Consider the following 26,273-nt stretch of genomic DNA (forward strand, 5'->3'; position numbering starts at 1 on the left):
GTTTGGTTAAATAAATATTTTATCTTTCCTTATCCTTAGATGATTCAGTCTGCTAAAAGATTTACATGGCATAATTTTCTATCTTTTTTTTGATTGGAAGTTTAGAGATTTTGCATAAAGTTGTACTGTCTTTATAGGAATTCTATATTTTTAGTTATTTGATAACTTTCCATACTATTTTCCATAGAGGTTGAACTAATTTACATTCCCACAAGCAATGTGTAAGTGTTCCCTTTTCTTTGCATCCATGCCAACATCTGTTGTTTTTTGACCTGTTAACAATAGCCATTCTGACCAGTGTGAAATGGTATCTCATTGTGGTTTTGATTTTCACTTCTCTGATGATTAGTGATGTTGAGCATTTGTTCATATATTTCTTGACCACTTGTATTTCTTCTTTTGAGAAATATCTCTTCAGCCATCTCAGTACTGGGTATCTACTGAAAGGGAAAGAAGTCATTCTATAAAAAAGACACCTATACTCATAAGTTTATTGCAGCACTATTCACAACAACAAAGTCATGGAACCAACCTAAAAGTCCATCAGTGGAGTGGTTGAATGGATAAAGAAAATGTGATATATATATATATATATATATATATATATATATATATATATACACACACACAGACCATGGGATATGACACAGCTATAAAAAAGAATGAAATTATGTTCTTTGCAGCAGGATGAATGGAGCTGGAGGCCATTATCCTATGTGAGCTAACTTGGAAAACCAAATACCACATGTTCTCACTTATAAGTTGGAGCTAAACAGTGGGTACACATGGACATAAAGATGGAAAAAATAGACACTGGAGACTCCAAAAAGCGGAAGTTTGGGAGAGGGTTGAAAAGGGTTGAAAAGTTACCTGTTGGGTACAGTGTTCACTATGTGGGTAATGGATATACTAGAAGCCAAATCCCCACCAATATGCAATATACTTATGTAACAAACACGCACCCGTATCCTCTGAATCTAAAATGAAATTTAAATAAATAATAAAAATAAGAACTATTCAGCTGAGCTCATATTGCAGAACCATATGAAAATAAAGTTTTATGTTTTTTAACACTGAATTTTGTGTTTGTATGCAACAATGAGTAACTGAACGAGGGACTTGGAAAATACGTGTTGACTCAATAAGTGAACGAATAGATGGAAAAATAATAATTATAGGGATTTTTAAACATACAAAAAATGCAGTTTCAGTATTTATCACATATGGCCTGTCTTGTTTTAATCTATCTATCCCAATTAACTTTAAAACAGATTGCAGGCATGATATCATTTGATTGGGTGTTACTTCAGTATGTGTCTCTAAATTATAAGGACTCTTTTTTAAAAAAATGTAAATGAAATTAGCATGCTAAAAAATTAACTAATTTCTCAACATCACCAAATATCTAATTAGTGTTCAAATTTCTCTAATTTTCTCATAAATGCTTTTTTATAGCTTTTACAAATCAGGTCCCAACTCAGGTCCATGACTAACATTTGTTTGAAATGTCTCTTATATTAATGTTCTATATATTTCCCTTCACTTTTGTGCCTTTTGCCATCGGTTACATAAATCATTTGTCCTGTAGAATTTCTCATGTTCTGAATTTTCTTGCTGACATCTCTTTCCTGTCACCATATCTTTGTCTCTTTATTTCTGATAAATTTGTAGCGTAAATGGTAGTGAAATCCGAAAAGTACGTATCCAGTTTAGGTTACATTTTCTAACAGTAATACTTCATAAATGGTGAGATGGTTGAATTCTTGAATTGGTTAAAAAAAAGCATGTGGGTGATACATGTCAACAATATTTTTTTTTCTCCAACTAAGATTTGTTTCTTATCATAGTCATGATACTGAATAGCAACTTAGAGGAAACAGCTGTTGATGTGTAATATTACTAACCAGACCTTTCTTTAACAAAATTACCTATTTGTGATTTGGTTGAGGTTGTTTATAAAGAGCAACAGTACTGAAACAGTAGGAGTTCTTATTTGGCATAGGATTGCTAGACATGGTCAGACTACACATGATTAAGCTTTGCCTTCTGAGTCATTGGATTTGGTAACATTTTTGTCTACTCAAGGGTCTGGCCAACTTTTCCTATTAAGTATGATGAAATCCTTGCTGTTAACTTTATACTGGAATTGTAAGTGTGAAAATCCATCCAGTAAAAACTGAAACTTGTAGTTAATTCTTATGATTTATATAGAAAAATTTAAGTAAGAAATGTAACTTTAAATAGAGTAATTTTATTACAGATAGACTTTAAAAAGCTCTTTGTTCTTATAAAATGTGGTATTCCCTATTTTGAAATTTACTCTGAATAATGTTAAATTTTCATAATCAGTTAAGCTGTGTTTGAAACTTTATAAATTAAAATTTTTTTAAATAGTTAATTTTTAAAAGTATTCTTAAAATACATTTACTAGGGCCTCAACACCTAGGCTGGAGTGCAGCCATGTGATCTTGGCTCACTACCATCTCTGCCTCCCGAGTTCAAACGATTCTCCTGTCTCAGCCTCTTGAGTAGCTGGGATTACAAGCGTGTGCCACCATACCCGACTAATTTTTGTATTTTTAGTAGAGATGAGGTTTCACCGTGTTGGCCAGGCTAGTCTCAAACTGCTGCTCTCAAGTGATCTGCTCACCTCGGCCTCCCAAAGTGCTGGAATTACAGGCATGAGCTACCGCGCCTGGCCAAGAAATACCTTTTTCTTAGAAAAGAATCTAAGAATGTTGATGTTTATCTTCATGGAAATTTTTTTTTTGTTTGACTAATAAATGTTTGAATTTAGTATTTCTTTGTATATTGTACTTACTTATATTTTATTGTAGTTATTTTCAGAATTTGACGGATAAATACATTGGTTCATCTATAATTTTTAACTGAATCCTATAATGCATTATTACCATGTTTGGTGATTGTTGCTTCTGGGATACTCAAAACCTGAATTCTTTCGTTATAAATAGAGGGCAAGTGAGAGACAAATGATGTTACTCAGAGAATGTTGAAAAGATGTTAGTTTTGCTTTCTTAGTGTATGGGTCCTTCTAAATCTTCAGTTAAAAAAAAAAAGTGTTCCAGCTCTTTTGGCATTTGTTGATGCACTTGTTTCTTTTGTGCATTTTCCAACATGTATTTTCCTATTAGAGTTAATCATTATCTGTAGTAGCTTATGTAGGTGTTTTGAGACAATTCCTTAAATCTATCTAGTTCTACTAAAAAGAAGTGTTATGTTGGATTGAAAATAATAATTCATTATAAAATGGTAGCTAACAGTTGTATATTTACTAGGGCAGTGGTTATTTTGATTCCATTTGTTCTTTAAAGAGAAACCAAAACACAATAAATAATGTTGTTTCTTGTAAGAATTTTCATAAAATACCAATCCCGGATAGGAAAAATAATTAAGATTTTGTTTTTAAATATTTGCTCCCAGTTGTCACAATTTATTTTAGAAAATTAGGATCAGATTTAATGATTGTATCTGTTTTTTGTATATGTCATTATTTTGATAAATGTAATTTGCTGATCTCCTCACTGATGATGTCATAAATCAGGTATGATTTATAGATGATGGTGAAGTTTGTTGATTAGATAATGTCAGAGAATCTTAATCATGGATTATAAAAAATGTTAATTTTATGGAAGTTTTTCTCAATGTTGAAATACTCTATTGATGGCACGATTTTTCTTAATCATCAATGTACTTTTTTGCATTGAAATAATTATCATTTGAAGGTTCATCATTTGGTAGTAATACAACCAATTTGAGTCATCTGTTTTTTCAGCAGCTCTTTGTTTAGTCTTGTGTAGATCAGTAAACCAGAATATTCCCATGGGTTTAGTGAGGTCTCTAATTGCTGTAGTGAGTTGTAAAATGTGAACATTTGATCTCTTGGTAAACCTTCTTTTGTTTCCTTTTGTCTTTGCAGATAAATTATTAGTCATAACTGTAGCAACAAAAGAAAGTGATGGATTCCATCGATTTATGCAGTCAGCCAAATATTTCAATTATACTGTGAAGGTATGGTATATCCTTTAACCTATAAAGTTCCTATAATATGTGCCTAAAGTACGTTTTTCATAATAACATCACTACAATCTGTAATCCTCACAAGGAAGTAGCATTTGGTTACATAATTGCTGTTAGTTCATGTAGTTTTTGGCTTTATTAATATTTCCTAACACAAAGAAATGGTGGTAAATGCTTGAGGTGAGGGGATAGCCAAAGTATTCTGATTTGGTCATTACGCATTATATGCCTGTATCAAAATATCACACGTACCCCATAAATATGCAACTATTATGCACCTGTAATAATTAAAATAATGCTGTGCCACTCAAACAATAATTTCTTAATTTTTGCCAATGCTTTGTATAAATATATTCTATAAAACAGCAAAAAAAGTTAATATGTATTTGCATATATATATAATTTCTTTCTGGCAGGTTATGTACAAATACAATGTAAATAAGATTTGGCAGGGATTTTTTTCACTGACTGAATAATTTTTTCTGTAATGGGTTTTGCTATCGTAGGATGATTCTTTGTTTACAGGGAATTAGAAACATAAATGTGAAGAGGGTGCCTTTCCTGTCTATTATTGAGAATTGCTTTTGTTTTTGCTTGTTTGTTTGTTTGTTTTCATTTAGAGGAATTTGGGAGCATTGTTAATGTATTTTTAACGAAAGCATTTTAGAAAACTTATCCCCGGTGAACATCTCATTGACAAGTGATCAGAGGAAACTTGGGGAAATTGATAGAACTATTAAACTTAGTTATGAGAGGCCTGCCATTTTATTTACTTACTTGTTTTTTTTAATAGAAAGAAGGATCTGTCAGCCAAGTCTTTTCTACAAATAAGAGGAGAACAAGGAGATACCTAGGTAGGAACACAAAAAGCAAAAAACTTTTTTTAAAAAAAGAAGAAAGATTACTTTTTGGAGAAAAACTGATCCATTTGAGTATGTAATGTACTAAAAAGGTAGTTTTTATTAAATAACCACTGGAATACTAAGTATAGATGTAAATATAGGACAGCTAAATGTTAATATGGAACAGCTAATAAACAGCTAAACTTTGCTGAAAAAGAGATATAGTGGTAACAACTAGATGTTTAATATAGGATAAATGAAAAACATGTTAGAAATATGTTACTATGATAGATGGAAAATGTAGTAGTATGCACTGATAGGAGACACTGTGGAAATAAAATTAGGATAAAATAATGCTGAAATCTAGTTGGGGAATCATTAGGGTTCAGACTGGAGAGAGAGTGGAATGTTTCTTTTGTGCAAGGCGCCTTGTAAGGAACTTTATATATGGTATGCTGTTAAGTCACTATATGAACCATGTAAGGTAGATACTACTTTATTTCTGGATGAGGAAAACTTGTCCCAAGGCAAATAACTATGAAGTATAATATCAGATCTTGGACCCCATCCCCACTTAACTTACTGGAGTTTATGATCCTTTTGCTCTCTCCTCACGTAATGCAGTGGTTCCCAAAGTGTGGACCCCAGACCACCAACATCTGCATTGCCTAGCTACTGATTAGAAAGAAAAAATAATCAGGCTCCACCTCAGACTGACTGAATTACAAATCCTGGGAGTGATACCCTGAAGTCTGTGTTTGAACAAGGCTTCCATGAGATTCAGAGGCACACTGAAATTTGACAACCACTAGTGTAGTGGAAAGAACATAGAGGGTGGTGCTTAACTGGTGTATTGCACAGAATAGACTCTCAGATGTCGTTGGTCAATGTTGCTTCAGGATTAGGGATTCCAGATGGGTTGTGGAACAAATCTCAGGGCCAGAGGAGGCCAGTTTTTAGAGCAAGTACTGTTAATGCTTCTAGATTAGCCTAGTTTGAATCCAGATCCAAAACAGCTTGAGTTTTCTTGGGTTGTGTTTTTCCCTCAACCTGCCACATAGGAAGTGATAAGTTATAACAAGACATTTGAGGTTGGGAGCCCCACAGGCTTTGCCGGCAAGATTTATCTCCGGCTCGGTATTAAGTAAAGTTAGAACTAGTGGTATTTACTATTAAATTTTACTTTATCCTTTTCTTGTGTGTTTATTTTTAATTTCATTCTCCATTAATTTCCTGATCTCTTAGTAGATCATTATAATGGCAATTTCAGACTTTGTTTTGATGAAACAAAGAGAAAAGGTGTGTGTTGCGTGGGGGAAGGGATGTGTATTGTACTTTCTGCTCCCTTAGAGTCAGTGTGTCATCATGCATTTCCAATTCAGGGCGCAGCTGCCAAGGCTCAAGCAAATAGTGAAGAGAAAGGGTACAGGGTAATTAAAATTAAATTAATCATACTTAGGCAATATCTTGCATTGAAAAATCCTTATTAAGCTTTAGACAATTACATAAGTTTAGGATGTATACGGTAAAGCAGGTGATTTTTTTCTTGTTGCCCTCTGCAATTCCCTGAAAAACCCATTTTGGTTCAGTAGGAAAATCACTTAAAGGCCTCTCATCAAGGAGTCACTGAGCTTCAATGTTGATCATACAGATTTCCTGCCAGATTGAAAAAAAAGTGATATGGGAAATTTATTCATTTTTCTTCTTTATGGTCTAAACAAGTAGGAATAAAATGATACAATGTGAGAAATACTTTCTGGGTCTACTTTCTTGGATTAGACTCACAACTTTTGAGATGGTAAAATTGAGAAGGGCATTTTGGGGATGATAACATTGAAGAATTATGATCTGATTTAGGCATCTAGATTTTTTTCTAGAATCGTGATTTCATGAAACACTAGAAGAGTGGTTATGGTACAGTACTGTTCAAGTTGATGATGTCTTTAAGTTTTTCATAGTACTTTCATAATTTGAGTTTTGCTCAGGAATGAAATGTTGATTTTGTTTATAGGTCCTTGGTCAAGGAGAAGAATGGAGAGGTGGTGATGGAATTAATAGTATTGGAGGGGGCCAGAAAGTGAGATTAATGAAAGAAGTCATGGAACACTATGCTGATCAAGATGATCTCGTTGTCATGTTTACTGAATGGTAAGAGAAACACCCTGTGGATTTTAAAATCTATATTAAATTACTTTTTAAAGAACTGAGATTTATATTTGTAGATGATGTATTAAAATATGGTTGGGCACAGTGGCTCACGCCTGTAATCCTAGCACTTTGGGAGGCCTAGGCAGGTGGATCACAAGGTCAGGAGTTTAAGACCAGCCTGGCAAAGGTGGTGAAACCCCATCTCTACTAAAAATACAAAAAATTAGCCTGGTGTGGTGCGGGTGCCTGTAATCCCAGCTACTTGGGAGGCTGAGGCAGAGAATTGCTTGAACCCGAGAGGCGAGGTTGCAGTAAGCTGAGATTGCGCCACTGCACTCCATCCTGGTGACAGAGTGAGACTCCATTTCAAAAACAAATTATTGACAAGGAATCATTGTTTTAAAAAGTAGATATTCCTAGTTATGAAACTATTGTATTAATCAGTTCTTGTGCTGCTATAAATTCCTGAGACTGCATAATTTATAAAGGAAAGAGGTTTAATTGGCTCACAGTTTCACAGGCTGTACAGGAAACATGATGCTGGCCAGCTGCTTGGCTTCTGGAAAGGCCTCAGGGGAAACTTAGGATCATGGCAGAAGGCGATGGAGGAATGAAGGTCTCACATGATTGGAGCAGGAGGAAGTGAGGGGAGGTGCTACATACTTTTAAACAATCAGATCTCATGAGAACTCTATAATGAGAACATCACTAGGGGGATGGTGCTAAACCATTAGAAACTGCCCTCATGATCAGATCACCTCCCACCCAGCCACACCTCCAGCACTGAGAGTTACATTTCAACATGAGAATTGGGTGGGGACATAGATTCAAATTATATCAACTATGGTCTGACATGATGTAATGCCATCAAAGATGATGAATTACCATAAACACTAATGAGACAACATGGCAAAAGCTAACATTTTTGTGAAATTCATACTTCAGTCTTGAGTTAAGAATAAAGATCATAGTGAGCTTTACTATTGAGATGGGTAACTTAATGGATTCTGGTTAAACAGAAGAAAAAAGACCAGGCAAAGTTATAAATACAAGTGAGACATAAGAAAGCCTGTGTTACTAAGAAAGAAGAACCTTCTTAATGTAAATGTATTTTGTGTAATATTTCCCTCTCCTAATTAAAGTATCCACTGTCTTTTTTTGCCATCTTCTTATAATTTTATAATAACATCAAATTGTCATGAGTTACTAATTACTACTTCCTTTCTTTTATTTTCTGTATCTTATTTGCTTTTGTTATTGATTGCTCATTTTAAGTCCCCATGAATTTTCCGCTCTAACTTAGGAAAGTCTTACATATTTTTTTCAATTTGAAAATATAAAGACACACATTATTTGCAGATGAAAATAAGAGTAACATTTTTATGCATTAGTATAAATAAGAAAGTTGTAAATTATGAAATGAAAATAGATATTAATGTAATGAAGTCCCAGTGCCATACACACTTAAAAATTTTCCAAAGATATGTAACACTTGCATCTGTAAAATTTTCCTATTATATTTTACACAAAAAATTAAGTTCTGCTTGTGGTTACCTATTTTGCAAGATGAAGTATGGTAAGGCAAGTGTTAGCCATAGTGTACTGGGAATTTTTCTACAGCATTTGTTTTTTTTTTTTTTTACACTTAGAAAAAGAATACCAAGTTCATTAAAATAGCTCTGTAGAATAAATACTGAGTATGTTTTGGTTTAAAATTACCATGGATTTCAAACAACCATATTAGTCAGCTTCAACTTGCCACATGTACATTTTCACTTTGGCTCTGAGGCAGATTCTCCTTGTAAGAGTTACAACATATGAGTCAGAAATGATTTTAGATCCCCAAGCTTCCTTTTGGGTGTTAGGAAGAACTTTTCTCTACCATCACTCTCGCATCACCATCCCCCACCTCTGGCCCGCTATCTAACATTTATCTTTGTGGACAACTGGTATAGTGAGGGACCTATTTTTTTTTCATGAGAAGGAGGACACTGTGAGATACCTAAAGCCTGCTTGAGGTTGAGTTTGTTGATTTAGATGATACTTTAGGACCCAGCTTGACAGAAAAGATAATAAAATTTTGATGGAAGACACAGTGTCTTCCAGGCACTGTTAGTGTTTGGGATATATCACGGAAACAAACAGATAAAATTTCTGACAACTCCTGTGAGAACAGCCAGCTAACTGAAAACATGGGTGCCCACTCAGCCAAGTCATTGTCTAAGAGGAGTCATTAACATTTTCTCCATCATTACCTACCGTGACTGTCCTGTGGAGAAAACCTAGGGGTCATGAGAAAGTAACCAGGAGGGTAAAGAGGAATGAGCAATGGAAGCCACATAAGAAATTGTTTTTACCCCTCTTATTTTTTAAAAACAACACCCTTTTTAAAAAGTATATACAGAGTGATGAATCTAGTTGAAAATTGTAATCTAGGGCCTGGGAGAATGAATTAAACTGTTTGTAAATGGTTTGAAATATGAAGCCCATTCTGTAACACAATTCCTAAACTCTTAATTAAGGTTAGCTCTGGTAAAGGGCCAGAATTCAGGATATATTCATTTTAATAAAGCAAACACATTCTTATTTTTTATGTAGTATTTTTAAGGACAATTCAACTGTTTTATGGAAGCATAGGTCACTATCATATGAAAATATACACAGATTTATATACTTAGTGGTTTAGATGAGCCTTTTAAGAAACATGGCTTTGTTATGGTATAATTTATATAACATGCCATAAACATTTGTAAGTGTAAAATTCAATGAATTTAATTAAATTTACAGAGTCATGCAGTCATCCCCATTATTCAATTTTAGAACATTTCCAATACCCCATAATTATCTCATATGCCATTTAGACATACTAAAAAGCCTGAATTAATTTAGAAACAATTTTGTTGCATTCCTCCCATGGAATATGTATTCTAAACTTACTTTTGGATGCACATTTAAAATTAGAGACTGGCTCTTTATAATCTGTAGGGTAAGATTTATTATATTTAATTTAGATAAAAATAAATATTTGGCAAGGGTTTAGGTTATTCTCAGAACAAAAGGAAAATTGAAGATACCCATATATGAGTGAGACCATCTGATACTGTCTTTTTGTGCATGGCTTATATCATTAACCTAATAACCTCTAGTTCTAACCATTTTGTTGTTGTAAATAACAAGATTTCCTTCTTTTTTATGGGTGAATAATATTCCATTATGTATGTACTCCATATTTCCTTTATCCATTCATCTGTTGATACATACTTAGATTTGTTCCATATATTTGCTATTATAAGTAGTGTTGCAGTAAACATGAAAGTATAGGTATCCCGTTGATACACTTATTTTCTTTCCAACAGCACAACAAAATTACCCCATGATCAAGTGGGATTTATCCCAGGAATGCCAGGATGGTTCAATATTTAGCTGTTAAAATAGTATTCATTTTATGCCAGCTAACTCCCTTTCCCTCCCTCCAAAATTTATAAAATAATTTTAGTCATTTCATTGTGATTTTATCATAATCTGTTGTGCAAGGTCAGCTGGGTAAGTGGGTGTTTTTAACTGTGTGTGTGTGTGTGTGTGTCTGTGTCTGTGTGTTTTGAGGGTGAGTGGTTAGGAGTGGATCCATAGTATTGGTTTGTGATGTTAATTACCTCTGGAAATATAGACATGTTTCAGGTGAAGATATGATGAAAGAATTATCAGGTGTGAAGCTACTTCTGTGCTGCTAATAGTTTGGGTGATTATAATTTTTTGCTGAAGTTTATGCCAATAATGATAAAGGACTGGGGCTAAATGACAAGGTTAGGGAACCCTTCTGTTGCTTTCTTTTTTGGCTATATAGGAGCTTTTGCTTCTTGTTGACACTCAAGATGATGGATTCTGTGGCTTGTACCACTGCCTGTTTTTGTAAAAAGTTTTATTGAAAGGCAGCTGTGCTCATTTGTTTACATATTATCTATGTGGCTTTTGCAACACAGCGACAGAGTTCAATCACTGTGACAGACAATATGGTCATCAAGACCTAAAATATTTTCTGTAAAAGGCCAGAGAGTAAATATTTACTGACTCCTGCTTCAGGCCATAGTTGAGAACCATTGATACAGTCTGGGAACTGGCACAGAATCATTTTCAAAATAGTTTGTCAGACAGTCTTAATTATGAGTGGGGAAGAGATGGGTAATGTGGAGGTCTCTAGGGTTTTAAAATTAATCTATCCTTGTGCCTTCTAGTGGGAGTGGAGAGGATTTGAATGCAAAATAAATTAAGTAGACGGAATCAATAGGATTAGGGAAAAGATCCCATGACATACGCCATGGAAAGAGAGGAGTGAAGGCTGAATGAAAGATTTTCAACCTAGGTGACTATGTGGTTGATGGTGTCACAGAAGTAGGGAACACAGAAGGACAAAAAGGAAAAACACTTAGGAAAATCTCAATCATCTATTGAGATAGAACACTGACATGTCTGGCAGGGGACTCAGTATGACCACATCAAGTAGAATCTTACGGTTATTGCAGGACCCAGGCATACTTACCACAGTTATATGTGGAAGATCTTATTTTCTTCATATGTAGATGGACTCAATTTCTGTGAGAATATTTTTATGACCTATGTATCGGGGGAACCACTCCCAATATTTCAACGTAGGTTCTTTCCTGTTTCCCTAAGTGTTGGCTGGTCTGAGAAATAAAGGGAAAGAGTACAAAAGAGAGAAATTTTAAAGCTGGGTGTCTGGGGGAGACATCACATGTTGGCAGGTTCTGTGATGCCCCCCAAGCTGCAAAACCAGCAAGTTTTTATTAGTGATTTTCAAAGGGGAGGGAGTGTATGAATAGGGCGTGGGTCACAGAGATCACATGCTTCATAAGGCAATAAAATATCACAAGGCAAATGGGGGCAAAGAGAGATCACAGGACCGGGGCGAAATTAAAATTGCTAATGAAATTTCGGGCACACATTGTCATTGATAACGTCTTATTAAGAGACACGGTTTGAGAGCAGACAACTGGTCTGACTAAAATTTACTAGGCAGGAATTTCCTCCTCCTAATAGGCCTGGGAGTGCTACAGGAGACCGGGGCTTACTTCATCCCTTATCTGCAACCGTGTAAGACAGACTTTCCTAGAGCGGGCATTCTAGAGACCTCCCCCTAGGAAAGCATTCTCTTTCTCAGGGCTGTTCCTTACTGAGAAAAAGAATTCAGTGATATTTCTCCTATTCGCTTTTGTAAGAAGAGAAATATGGCTCTCTTCCGCCTGGCTCTCAGGCAGTCAGACCTGATGGTTATCTCCCTTGTTCCCTGAACACCGCTGTTATCCTGTTCTTTTTACAAGGTGCCCAGATTTCATATTGTTTAAACACACATGCTTTACTAACGATTTGTGCAGTTAATGCAATCATCACAGGGTCCTAAGGCTACATACATCCTCAGCTTATGAAGATGACGGGATTAAGAAATTAAAGACAGGCATAGGAAATCACAAGAGTATTGATTAGGGAAGTGATAAATGTCCAGGAAATCTTCACAATTTATGTTTAGAGATTGCAGTAAAGACAGGCATAAGAAATTATAAAAGTATTAATTAGGGGAACTAATAAATGTCCATGAAATCTTCACAATTTATGTTCTTCTGCCATGGCTTCAGCCACTGCCTCTGTTCGAGGTCCCTGACTTCCCACAACACCCGTGTGCATTTTTTAAAATTTGGCAATTTGACTTTTTGCAGCCAAAATAATTTTAAGTAGGAAACTTTCCTTGCCCTTTGAGAAGTTTTAAATAAGTTCAAATAACTTTTCTAAAGTATTTAAACACAGAAATAGCAGTGCTACTAGAATGAGATAGGAAAGGTTTCAGCAATGTGAAATTTTTCTTCAAAGGCAATTATGTGATAACTTTTGTCTTGACTTTTTGCCTTAAAATAATTGTGTTTTGTTATAAAGATAATCCAGGCTTATAAAACGCTAAATTATAAAAGTTGCCATAACTCCATTTCAAACAACTGACATTTATTAATAGTTTGAGCTATACTATTTATATAATCTGTATCCATCATTAGGGTTTCAAAGACAAAAAATATTCACTCACATTCCAAAAGTGCATTTATAACTTTTAAAAATTTTTAAATTTTATTTTTATTTTACTTTAAGTTCTGGGATATATGTGCAGAGTGTGCAGGTTTGTTACATAGGTATACATGTGCCATGGTGGTTTGCTGCACCTATTACCCCATCATCTAGGGTTTTTTTTTTTTTTTTGAGACCAAGTCTCACTCTGTCGCCAGGCTAGAGTGCAGTGACGCGATCTCAGCTCACTGCCACCTCCACCTCCCGGGTTCAAGCAATTCTCCTGCCTTAGCCTCCCAAGTAGCTTGGATTACAGGTGCACATCACCATGCCCAGCTAATTTTTGTAGTTTTAGTAGAGATGGGTTTTCACTGTGTTGGCCAGGATGGTCTTGATCTCTTGATCTCATGATCTGCCCGCCTTGGCCTCCCAAAGTGCTGGGATTGCAGGCGTGAGCCACTGTGCCCGGCCTCATCTAGGTTTTAAGCCCCACGTGAATTAGGTATTTGTCCTAATGCTCTCCCTCTCCTTGCCCCCCCGCCCACTGACAAACTCCACTATGTGATGTTCCCCTCTCTGTGTCCATGTATTCTCATTGTTCAACTCCCACTTATGAGTGAGAACATGTGGTGTTTGGTTTTCTGTTTCTTTGTTAGTTTGCTGAGGATTACGGGATTCCACCTTCATCCATGTCCCTGCAAAGGACATGAACTCATTCTTTTTATGGCTGAATAGTATTCCATGTTGTATATGTGTCACACTTTCTTTTTCCAGTTTATCATTGATGGACATTTGGGTTGGTTCCAAGTCTTTGCTATTATAAATAATGCTGCAGTAAACATATGTGTGCATGTAACTTTATAGAAGAATGATTTGTAATTGTTTGGGTATATTCCCAGCAATGGGATTGCTGGGTCAAATGGCATTTCTGATTCTAGATCCTTGAGGAATTGCCACACTGTATGCATGCTGCTACCTGCAAAATTTCAGACTCAGTTTAGTCGGAGTCTCCAATCATAAGATGCTCTGACATCACAAGCTGTTTTTCCCCATCTCCAGGCAATGCACAAAGGGTCTGTTTATCACTTGCACGGTAGTCTCTGTTTCAGAGACTTCGGTTTATTTGCCTCACTTCTCATGGCCCAATTACCCATAAAACTGGCCTTATTTCCCAGTCTTCATTATTAAAAAAAAAATTATCAACAACTTATAGTCTTGAGGAAAATACTACCATTAAATCGGGTTGAGGAAATCAGTTGTACTTAGCAGAAAAAGTACAGTGTTATGTTTTGTAATGTCAGATTAATCAGTTTTTTTTTAAATAAACAGGGCCAAGTTTGAGGTTTCAGTCAGAAAAATTTTATTGTAACTTAAAGTTCAGTTTCAAAAGTACAAGTATTTGGCTAAAAATAAAATTATTTTAACCTACAGATTTGTAAAAACTTTGAAGTGAGTTTTCCTCTATCTCTCCCTTCACTCTAGTCCCTTTCATATTAATTTTTAACTTTGTTCAGTGTTTACAGTGTGCCAGGAGTTATTTTTAATTTTTTTAAATTATAACTTGAGGATATAGATACTACTTTTCCCTCCATTTTATACTTTACACTGAAGTGTAAAGAGGTTAAGTAACTTGTCCTAAGGTTATTCTCATATCAAGTGGCAGAGGTGGGATTAGAAACCCACTTGGCAGACTTCAAATTGTATGCTGTAAGTGGCTTTACAATTATGCTGTTAGCTATCTGGGATGGTAAGTCATTAATTTATCATCATTGGAAACGTTTGGTCTTAAGGTGCACTGATGTAAAAAAATGTAAAATAGCCTGCCTGCCTGCCCGCCTGCCCCTCCCTCCCTCCCTCCCTCCCTCCCTCCCTCCCTCCCTCCCTCCCTCCCTCCCTCCCTCCCTCCCTCCTTCCTTCCTTCCTTCCTTCCTTCCTTCCTTCCTTCCTTCCTTCCTTCCTTCTCTCTGTGGCCCAGGCTGGAGTAACCTCGGCTCGCTGCTGGGACTGCAGACGGAGGCTCGCTCATTCGGTGCTCGGTGTTGCCCGGGCTGGAGTGCGGTGGCGTGGTCTTGGCTCGCTGCAGCCTCCGCCTCCCAGCTGCCTGCCTTGGCCTCCCAGGGTGCTGGGATTGCAGCCTCTGCCTGGCCACCCCATCTGGGAGGTGGGGAGCGTCTCTGCCTGGCCGCCCCATCTGGGAGGTGGGGAGCGTCTCTGCCCGGCCGCCCCATCTGGGAGGTGGGGAGCGTCTCTGCCCGGCCGCTCCATCTGGGAGGTGGGGAGCGTCTCTGCCCGGCCGCCCCGTCTGGGATGTGGGGAGCGCCTCTGCCCGGCCGCCCCTTCTGGGATGTGAGGAGCGCCTCTGCCTGGCCGTCCATCGTCTGGGATGTGAGGAGCGCCTCTGCCTGGCCGCCCATCGTCTGGGATGTGAGGAGCGCCTCTGCCCGGCCGCCCATCGTCTGGGTTATGAGGAGCACCTCTGCCCGGCCGCCCCGTCTGGGATGTGGGGAGCGCCTCTGCCCGGCCGCCCCGTCTGGGATGTGGGGAGTGCCTCTGCCCGGCCGCCCATCGTCTGGGTTATGAGGAGCACCTCTGCCCGGCCGCCCCGTCTGGGAGGTGAGGAGCGCCTCTGCCCGGCCGCCCCGTCTGGGAAGTGAGGAGTGTCTCTGCCCGGCCTCCCCTTCTGGGATGTGAGGAGCGCCTCTGCCCGGCCGCCCCGTCTGGGATGTGGGGAGTGCCTCTGCCCGGCCGCCCCGTCTGGGAGGTCTACCACAGAGCCAGAAGCAATGTGGGGGCTGGATGTGGTGGCTCATGCCTGTAGTCCCAGTACTCTGGGAGGCTGAGGCGGGTTGATCACTTTAGGCTAGGAGCTCGAGACCAGCCTGGCCAACATGGCGAAACATATGAAAAATACAACAGACAAACCAACCAACGAACCAAGCGACAACAAAGCAGGTCTACCCTGGAGTCATACTCTAATTTTTTCTATTTTCCTCCCTTTCTGATCCTTTATCCCACTTTCTTTTTCTTCCTCTTCCTTCTCCTTCTTCTTTGTCAAATGGAGGATTGAGTTATTATCATTGATCCATACAAAGTCCCTCTCTCATTTATTTTCTTTAATTCCCGCGCCCCATTTCTATTTCCCGTCTTCCCATGTGCAACCTTCCTAATATGTTTGATATGCATCTTTTTGTTCGTATGTACTTTTAGAAAATGTTTATTGTTTTGTGTGCAAAATAAAATAAAAATGTAAAATAATTTGTGATTGTAATGAATAAAGAACTTATTGCAGAGTAGAAAAATTTTAGATAGTGGCTTTTATACTTCACATTTTGTTAAGTCATTGTGATTCTGTGAATGAACCATGAGGAAGAAAGTCATCAGAAAAATCAGTGAAATTACAGATATTAAATTATAGTGTCAGTTTTTACAAAAATTTTCCCCCAAGTGTATTGAGCTTTAAAAACCTGCAGTTGTCTGAATGCACTTATTTTAAGATTCCATGCTAAACAGTCATTCAAATATTAAACATACATTGATGACATTTAGCAGTTAAACACATTTTGTCAAAAATAATTCTTCAGAAACTGTAATGGACTGGTACAAATTTACTTGAAATATTAGGCAGTTATGGCAACTTCTGTAAATGACTTTATATCATTAAGTTATACAACAAGTAACTGCATTTCTAACATTTCAATACTGTTTTAGAATTTCAATTTGGGAATAAGTGATTATTGAAAAAAATTAAGGCTAACACTAGAAAAGCTGACTTTTATTTGGACTTCATTTGCTAATGTAATGTAAACTAATAATTCAATACAATTCATATAATTTGAGAGAAATTTTGTTTGGTGTTCTGTGTAAATAGTTGGCACAGGTATTAATCTTGCACTGTATTCTAGATTCTGACTTTTGTTAGAGAACTCTTCATGGTTTATGTGCCTAGATTCTGACAAGTGTATTTTAAACACATTTTTTCCTCATTGAACAGCTTTGATGTCATATTTGCTGGTGGTCCAGAAGAAGTTCTAAAAAAATTCCAAAAGGCAAACCACAAAGTGGTCTTTGCAGCAGATGGAATTCTGTGGCCGGATAAAAGACTAGCAGACAAGTATCCTGTTGTGCACATTGGGAAACGCTATCTGAATTCAGGAGGTGAGTTAGATACTGGAAGAAAAGTTTAATGCAAATTATAAAGACTAATGAAACAACCATTTTTGTAGATGTAGTAACTTTAGATATGAAGTTTTAAGTAACCCTTATCTTAGTATATTGACAAAACATTTTCCCGTGTATTATGTGAGTTGGTGTTCCTAAAAACACTAGGTAATATAAATGTTATAATTTCCACATTATAAGTGAGGAAACTCATGTTTTTCAAATTTAAGTGACTTCTAGAGATATTCCGTTGTTAAAGGAAGAAAAGTATGGATCCAGTTCCTTTAATTATGACACATTGAGAATTTTCTTGCTCTAGGATAATAAGTTTAGTAAGCTTCCTTAATTGAAAAAAAATTATTCTCAGTCCACAATCAAGTAGCTTTTAAGAACAGGTATTACTTAACATTATCTGATTTTAAACATTATGGGATTAAATAAATGATTTGTCTTGAACCCAGTAGTGAAAAATATCTAACATTGAGTGTCTGGGTGTACTTAAAATATTGCATTAGCTGTGCTACCGTGGATTAAAGGAATGAATTACCACATTCCTCAGTCCAGCCTTTAGAAAATTAAATAAAATTTGACTTTGGACATTATGATGGCTACAGATTTATTTTTACTAGTTTGAGATTAATGTAAACATAGGGACAAAAGACATAACCAAATAGGATGAAGGACATGTTAGAGAAACAAATTGGGTACAAATTGCAAACCACACTGGAAAAATGGATTTTGGGGATGATCTACGTGTATATAACCAGTACTATCCAGGCTAGTTAAAATAAGTGCTGCTTCAGGTAGCAGCATATCTGGGTTCTAGGCTTTGCTTAGCCACTAGGAAGTGATTTAGTTTCTTGGTAATGCCTCAATTTCAGCTCTTTGCACCTGCACTTTATTTTATCAACCTATTCCCACAGTTGTACCTTGGAACTTTGATAGCTCATATAGATTTTGTACTTTTGAAACCTTAAATTCCAATTTGCACTGCCTGGCTTGAAATCTCTTTTCCTCTTCGTCTCAATATTTCTACAGATAATGCTTTCTGGGATCTCTTGACCATTTTCTTTTCTCCAAATCTATCTAGTACCTTTGGATTTAACTTCCATATTCAAGTGAGAACCCAAGGTTTATCATATTGGTTATTCTGTGCTTCTTGCCTTAGCAGTCTTTCTCTGTTGGATTTCCAGTTCGTGAACCGTCAAAGCTTTTCTCTAATACGGCTACCCACCTTCACTTCTCTGCTTGAGCATTCGGCTCATGGATGGGTGCTGCTTCCACATCATGGCCTCCATACTGTCAAGACCTCAGTAACATATGGCTAATCTTGCAACTTATTCTAAGTCCTCCATTGTTTAAAACCAGTTTTTTAAAGGAAATATGTAGCTATGGGACTCTGAGACATGTTTTATTTTATACTTGTTGAAATTTTTCTGAAGACGACTTGCATAGTGAAATCTCATGTAAATTTATTTCAGATAGTGATGTATGTACTTAGGTGGTTAGGTTTCAGACAGACTCACAGTGCTTTGGAAACAGCAAGAAATTAGCAAGCAAGTGCAGTTGTAAGTCAGTTTAATTAAGGAAAAGGTGTTTATAAGTGGGAAAGTAATCATAAAAGGACATCAAAGCATCATCCTTATGCTTTCTATAGTCAGAATAATTAGAGAATGGCAGAAAATATAAATGTTTAATAAAAATTTGAATAATTTCATGGATCACATATTTACAGTTATTTAAGGGACATGAGTTGTTTGTGGGCATACTATTTAGTTTTTAAAAATAGTTTTTGGCCAGGCACGGTGTCTCAAACCTGTAATCTCAGCACTTTGGGAGGCCTAGACAGGAAGATGACTTGAGCCCAGGAGTTCAGGCCAGCCTGTGCAACGTAGGGAAATCCCATCTCTACTAAAAAAAATTTTTTTTTAAAAATTATCTGGACATGGTGGCACATGGCTGTGGTCCTAGCTACTTCGGAGACTGAGGTGAGGAGATTGTTTGAGTCCAGGAGGTCGAGGCTGCAGTGAGCCATGAGTGCACCATTGCACTCTAGCCTGGGTGGCAGAGTGAGAGCCCCATCTCCAAAAACAACAACAAAAACAGTTTTTAATAGAAAAATATAAATCACATAAAATATGTAATGTGAAAATAGATGTATTTTTTTCATTTATTGAGGACATTTGGGGTCTGTAAAATAAGGAAACAATTTTTGAAGAACAGTAATATAAACCATTGGAAAATGTTGAGTGTCTCTGTGTGGTACATTTTTCATCATAGAAGATTGGTCATGGGATTTAAAAAATGTATTATCTTCTCCCCAGAATTTTTTTATTTGATGCCAGGCACGGTGGCTCACGCCTGTAATTTCAGCATTTTGGGAGGCTGAGGCAGGCAGATCACCTGAGGTCAGGAGTTCGAGACCAGTCTGACCAACATGACGAAACCCCATCTCTACTAAAAATACAAAAATTAGCCAGGCATGGTGGTGGGTGCCTGTAATCCCAACTACTTGAGAGGTTGAGGCAGGAGGCGGAAGGCGGAGGGGAATTCGGGAGGCAGAGGTTGCAGTGAGCCAAGATTGTGTCTTTACACTCCAGCCTGGGTGACAGAGCGAGACTCTGTCTCCAAAAAAAAAAAAAAATTTATATGGCAAGAACCAAAAAATGAGCAACCATTGATTGGTTTTGGTCATGTTTTCCTTTTGTCTTTTTTCTCCAGTAACAGTAATTTCCCTGGACCTATTTTTTTAATTCTTTTAAGAGAATTTTAATTTTGCCGGTTAAAAAAATAGATTTTTCTTCAACTCACGGGAGTAACATTGGTTCCTTTTTAAAAGTATTGAATGTCAATGAAACATAGCAGCTTGGCTGCATTTGCATAATTCAGAGGAAGATTCAGACAGGAAAAATGATTCTGTTTGTGTCTTTAACAGACAAATGTTATTGGCGGTCTTAATGCTTATGCTCTAAGGCCAAGGAGAACAATCCAATTTTAGACTTCCTTTTTCCAGACTATGACACAAAAAACCTAGCCAGAAAATGGTTTAGCAGGCACAATAATGACTGGCCAAAGTAATGGAAACATTTCCAAAATGTCTTAGATACAAAATTTCTTTGGGATGTTTGCAGTTAGTGACAAATCCAGCATTCCTTTGATTGCATTAGCATCTCTGGCACTGACAGTAAAACCACTGCAGTAGAGATTTTATTCTGTAAGAAGGAGTGAGTTCTCCGCAGAGAATCCAAGAAGAGCTTTTTAGAAGGTCAGAGAAAAAATTCTTGTCTCAGTCTATTCTTTTCCTAGTAAATCTGTTTCCCTTAGGAGCCTTGGAAAACATTAGTTCTCCCTCTTTTGTCAATTAATTTTGGAGACACATTTATTTAAAAAGAGTTCGGTTATTTTCTGTTTTGCAGTTGGTAGCAAACACTCTATTGGAGTTTATATATAAAACAAGGGGCACTCAATAATTCATATTTCTTTCATGGTGAGCTGTGAAATTCCAACCTAAGAATTAGGCTTCATGACTTCACAACTCAGTTCAACTGGTCAGTGAAATTAACATGACACCAGTTTTGGTCTTTGAATCCTAAATTATCTACTTTCTCTCTGCTGTGTTGCAGGATTTATTGGCTATGCTCCATATGTCAACCGTATAGTTCAACAATGGAATCTCCAGGATAATGATGATGATCAGCTCTTTTACACTAAAATTTACATTGATTCACTGAAAAGGGTGTGTAACAGCTGCAATTTTTTTGTTTTATTGATTTGGTTGTTTTGTGTGTTATATTGTGTTAATGTGGAGTGGTCAGAAACAAAGGTTTTATGATAGTATGGCAACTGGTAAACTGAATTTCAAAATGTTCTTGTTGATAACATATTTTTAATAGGTGAGATTGGTTTATGTCACCTGGCTGGATATCAGCACTAGCTTAGTGTGTCTTTATGGCTTCTCTTTTGTGGCCAAGTTGGCAAACTTGCGAAACTTGGTTGGATCAGGCAGAAGGAAAGAAGAACTATGTAATGCAGTGCTGTATGTATTGAGACACATATTGAAATTACTTGATAATAAAATGAAATGGCAGCCCTCACACCATTGTCATGGCCCTACCTCCACTGCATACTCACTTAGGCTGCCTTAAAATAACAGAATATGTTACATTTTTTTTTAGTTATTATTATACTTTAAATTTTAGGGTACATGTGCACAATGTGCAGGTTTGTTACATATGTATCCATGTGCCATGTTGGTTGCTGCACCCATTAACTCGTCATTTAGCATTAGGTATATCTCTTAATGCTGTCCCACCCCCCTTTCCCCACCCCACTTTCCCCACCCCACAACAGTCCCCGGAGTGTGATGTTCCCCTTCCTGTGTCCATGAGTTCTCATTGTTCAATTCCCACCTATGAGTGAGAACATGTGGTGTTTGGTTTTTTGTCCTTGCGATAGTTTACTGAGAATGATGGTTTCCAGTTTCATCCATGTCCCTACAAAGGACATGAACTCATCATTTCTTATGGCTGCATAGTATTCCATGGTGTATATGTGCCACATTTTCTTAATCCAGTCTATCGTTGTTGGACATTTGGGTTGGTTCCAAGTCTTTGCTATTGTGAATAGTGCCGCAATAAACATACGTGTGCATGTGTCTTTATAGCAGCGTGATTTATAGTCCTTTGGGTATATACCCAGTAATGGGATGGCTGGGTCAAATGGTATTTCTAGTTCTAGATCCCTGAGGAATCGCCACACTGACTTCCACAATGGTTGAACTAGTTTACAGTCCCACCAACAGCGTAAAAGTGTTCCTGTTTCTCTACATCCTCTCCAGCACCTGTTGTTTCCTGACTTTTTAATGATGGCCATTCTAATTGGTGTGAGATGGTATCTCATTGTGGTTTTGATTTGCATTTCTCTGATGGCCAGTGATGATGAGCATTTTTTCATGTGTTTTTTGGCTGCATAAATGTCTTCTTTTGAGGAGTGTCTGTTCATATCCTTTGCCCACTTTTTGATGGGGTTGTTTGTTTTTTTCTTGTAAATATGTTTGAATTCATTGTAGATTCTGGATATTAGCCCTTTGTCAGATGAGTAGGTTGCGAAAATTTTCTGCCATTTTGTAGGTTGCCTGTTCACTCTGATGGTAGTTTCTTTTGCTGTGCAGAAGCTCTTTAGTTTAATTAGATCCCATTTGTCAATTTTGGCTTTTGTTGCCATTGCTTTTCGTGTTTTAGAGATGAAGTCCTTGCCCATGCCTGTGTCCTGAATGGTATTGCTTAGATTTTCTTCTAGGGTTTTTATGGTTTTAGGTTTAACATGTAAGTCTTTAATCCATCTTGAATTAATTTTTGTATAAGGTGTAAGGAAGGGATCCAGTTTCAGCTTTCTCCATATGACTAGCCAGTTTTCCCAGCACCATTTATTAAATAGGGAATCCTTATCCCATTGCTTGTTTTTGTCAGGTTTGTCAAAGATCAGAGAGTTATAGATATGTGGTGTTATTTCTGAGGGCTCTGTTCTGTTCCATTGATCTATGTCCCTGTTTTGGTACCAGTACCATGCTGTTTTGGTTACTGTAGCCTTGTAGTATAGTTTGAAGTCAGGTAGCGTGATGCCTCCAGCTTTGTTCTTTTGGCTTAGGATTGACTTGGCGATGCGGGCTCTTTTTTGGTTCCGTATGAACTTTAAAGTAGTTTTTTCCAATTCTGTGAAGAAAGTCATTGGTAGCTTGATGGGGATGGCATTGAATCTATAAATTACCTTGGGCAGTATGGCCATTTTCACAATATTGATTCTTCCACCCCATGAGCATGGAATGTTCTTCCATTTGTTTGTATCCTCTTTTATTTCATTGAGCAGTGGTTTGTAGTTCTCCTTGAAGAGGTCCTTCACGTCCCTTGTAAGTTGGATTCCTAGGTATTTTATTCTCTTTGAAGCAATTGTGAATGGGAGTTCACTCATGATTTGGCTCTCTGTTTGTCTGTTATTGGTGTACAAGAATGCTTGTGATTTTTGTACATTGATTTTGTATCTTGAGACTTTGCTGAAGTTGCTTATCAGCTTAAGGAGATTTTGGGCTGAGACAGTGGGGTTTTCTAAATATACAATCATGTAATCTGCAAACAGAGACAATTTGACTTCCTCTTTTCCTAATTGAATACCCTTTATTTCCTTCTCCTGCCTGATTGCCCTGGCCAGAACTTCCAACACTATGTTGAATAGGAGTGGTGAGAGAGGGCATCCCTGTCTTGTGCCAGTTATCAAAGGGAATGCTTCCAGTTTTTGCCCATTCAGTATGATATTGGCTGTGAGTTTGTCATAGATAGCTCTTACTATTTTGAGATACATCCCATCAATACCTAATTTATTGAGAGTTTTTAGCATGAAGCATTATTGAATTTTGTCAAAAGCCTTTTCTGCATCTATTGAGATAATCATGTGGTTTTTGTCTTTGGTTCTGTTTATATGCTGGATTACATTTATTGATTTGTGTATGTTGAACCAGCCTTGCATCCCAGGGATGAAGGCCACTTGATCATGGTGGATAAGTTTTTGATGTGCTGCTGGATTTGATTTGCCAGTATTTTATTGAGGATTCTTGCATCAATGTTCTTCAAGGATATTGGTCTGAAATTCTCTTTTTTGGTTATGTCTCTGCCAGGCTTTGGTATCAGGATGGTGCTGGCCTCATAAAATGTGTTAGGGAGGATTCCCTCTTTTTCTATTGATTGGAATAGTTTCAGAAGGAATGGTACCAGTTCCTCCTTGTATCTCTGGTAGAATTAGGCTGTGAATCCATCAGGTCCTGGACTCTTTTTGGCTGGTAAGCTATTGATTATTGCCACAATTTCAGAGCCTGTTATTGGTCTATTCAGAGATTCAACTTTTTCCTGGTTTAGTCTTGGGAGGGTGTATGTGTCAAGGAATTTATCCATTTCTTCTAGATTTTCTAGTTTATTTGCGTAAAGGTGTTTGTAGTATTCTCTGATGGTAGATTGTATTTCTGTGGGATCAGTGGTGATATCCCCTTTATCATTTTTTATTGCATCTGTTTGATTCTTCTCTCTTTTCGTCTTTATTAGTCTTGCTAGTGGTCTATCAATTTTGTTGATCTTTTCAAAAAACCAGCTCCTGGATTCATTAATTTTTTGAAGGGTTTTTTGTGTCTCTATTTCCTTCGGTTCTGCCCTGATTTTAGTTATTTCTTGCCTTCTGCTAGCTTTTGAATGTGTTTGCTCTTGCATTTCTAGTTCTTTTAATTGTGCTGTTAGGGTGTCAATTTAGGATCTTTCCTGCTTTCTCTTGTGGGCATTTAGTGCTATAAATTTTCCTCTACACACTGCTTTGAATGTGTCCCAGAGATTCTGGTAAGTTGTGTCTTTGTTCTCATTGGTTTCAAAGAACATCTTTTATTTCTGCCTTCATTTCGTTATGTACCCAGTAGTCATTCAGGAGCAGGTTGTTCAGTTTCCATGTAGTTGAGCGGTTTTGAGTGAGTTTCTTAATCCTGAGTTCTAGTTTGATTGCACTGTGGTCTGAGAGAGTTTGTTATAATTTCTGTTCTTTTACATTTGCTGAGGAGAGCTTTACTTCCAACTATGTGGTCAATTTTGGAATAAGTGTGGTGTGGTGCTGAAAAAAATGTATATTCTGTTGATTTATGGTGGAGAGTTCTGTAGATATCTATTAGGTCCGCTTGGTGCAGAGCTGAGTTCAATTCCTGGGTATCCTTGTTAACTGTCTCATTGATCTGTCTAATGTTGACAGTGGGGTGTTAAAATCTCCCTTTATTATTGTGTGGGAGTCTAAGTCTCTTTGTAGGTCACTCAGGACTTGCTTTATGAATCTGGGTGCTCCCTTATTGGGTGCATATATATTTAGGATAGTTAGCTCTTCTTATTGAATTGATCCCTTTACCATTATGTGATGGCCTTCTTTGTCTCTTTTGATCTTTGTTGGTTTAAAGTCTATTTTATCAGAGACTAGGATTGCAACCCCTGCCTTTCTTTGTTTTCCATTTGCTTGGTAGATCTTCCTCCATCCCTTTATTTTGAGTCTGTGTGTGTCTCTGCACATGAGATGGGTTTCCTGAATACAGCACACTGATGGGTCTTGACTCCTTATCCAGTTTGCCAGTCTGTGTCTTTTAATTGGAGCATTTATCCCATTTACATTTAAAGTTAATATTGTTATGTGTGAATTTGATCCTGTCATTATGATGTTAGCTGGTTATTTTGCTCGTTAGTTGATGTAGTTTCTTCCTAGCCTCAATGGTCTTTACAGTTTGGCATGTTTTTGCAGTGGCTGGTACCGGTTGTTCCTTTCCATGTTTAGTGCTTCCTTCAGGAGCTCTTTTAGGACAGGCCTGGTGGTGACAAAATTTCTGAGCATTTGCTTGTCTGTAAAGTATTATTAGACGAATGTATAACTAAAATAACCATTGCAGAGAAGTGCTTGAAGGAGCTGATGGAGCTGAAAGCCAAGTTTCGAGAACTACGTGAAGAACGCAGAAGCCTCAGTAGCCGTTGCGATCAACTGGAAGAAAGAGTATCAGTGATGGAAGATGAAATGAATGAAATGAAGCGAGAAGGGAAGTTTAGAGAAAAAAGAATAAAGAGAAACGAAAAAAGCCTCCAAGAAATATGGGACTATGTGAAAAGACCAAACCTACGTCTGATTGGTGTACCTGAAAGTGACAGGGAGAATGGAACCAAGTTGGAAAACACACTGCAAGATATTATCCAGGAGAACTTCTCCAATCTAGCAAGGCAGGCCAACATTCAGATTCAGGAAATACAGAGAACGCCACAAAGATACTCCTCGAGAAGAGCAACTCCAAGACACATAATTGTCAGATTCACCAAAGTTGAAATGAAGGAAAAAATGTTAAGGGCGGCCAGAGAGAAAGGTCGGGTTACCCACAAAGGGAAGCCCATCAGACTAACAGCTGATCTCTCAGCAGAAACTTTACAAGCCAGAAGAGAGTGGGGGCCAATATTCAACATTCTTAAAGAA

At 37.3% G+C, this 26,273-nt stretch overlaps 1 protein-coding gene across 3 annotated transcripts in view; it reads left to right on the top strand.

The window, feature by feature from the left end:
- The window catches only part of PLOD2 (procollagen-lysine,2-oxoglutarate 5-dioxygenase 2), a 96,041-nt gene that overhangs the window by 33,520 nt on the left and 36,248 nt on the right, over nucleotides 1-26,273 (top strand). For all 3 annotated transcript variants that reach the window (XM_055295139.2, XM_055295138.2, XM_063611292.1), the window contains exons 2-5: nucleotides 3,938-4,029; nucleotides 6,892-7,028; nucleotides 17,086-17,249; nucleotides 20,876-20,988. In XM_055295139.2, the coding sequence (XP_055151114.1) occupies nucleotides 3,938-4,029; nucleotides 6,892-7,028; nucleotides 17,086-17,249; nucleotides 20,876-20,988 (506 nt within the window). The remainder of the gene's footprint in view (nucleotides 1-3,937; nucleotides 4,030-6,891; nucleotides 7,029-17,085; nucleotides 17,250-20,875; nucleotides 20,989-26,273) is intronic.

Source organism: Symphalangus syndactylus, chromosome 10, assembly GCF_028878055.3.
Source record: "Symphalangus syndactylus isolate Jambi chromosome 10, NHGRI_mSymSyn1-v2.1_pri, whole genome shotgun sequence".
NCBI classification, from domain to species: Eukaryota; Metazoa; Chordata; class Mammalia; order Primates; family Hylobatidae; genus Symphalangus; species Symphalangus syndactylus.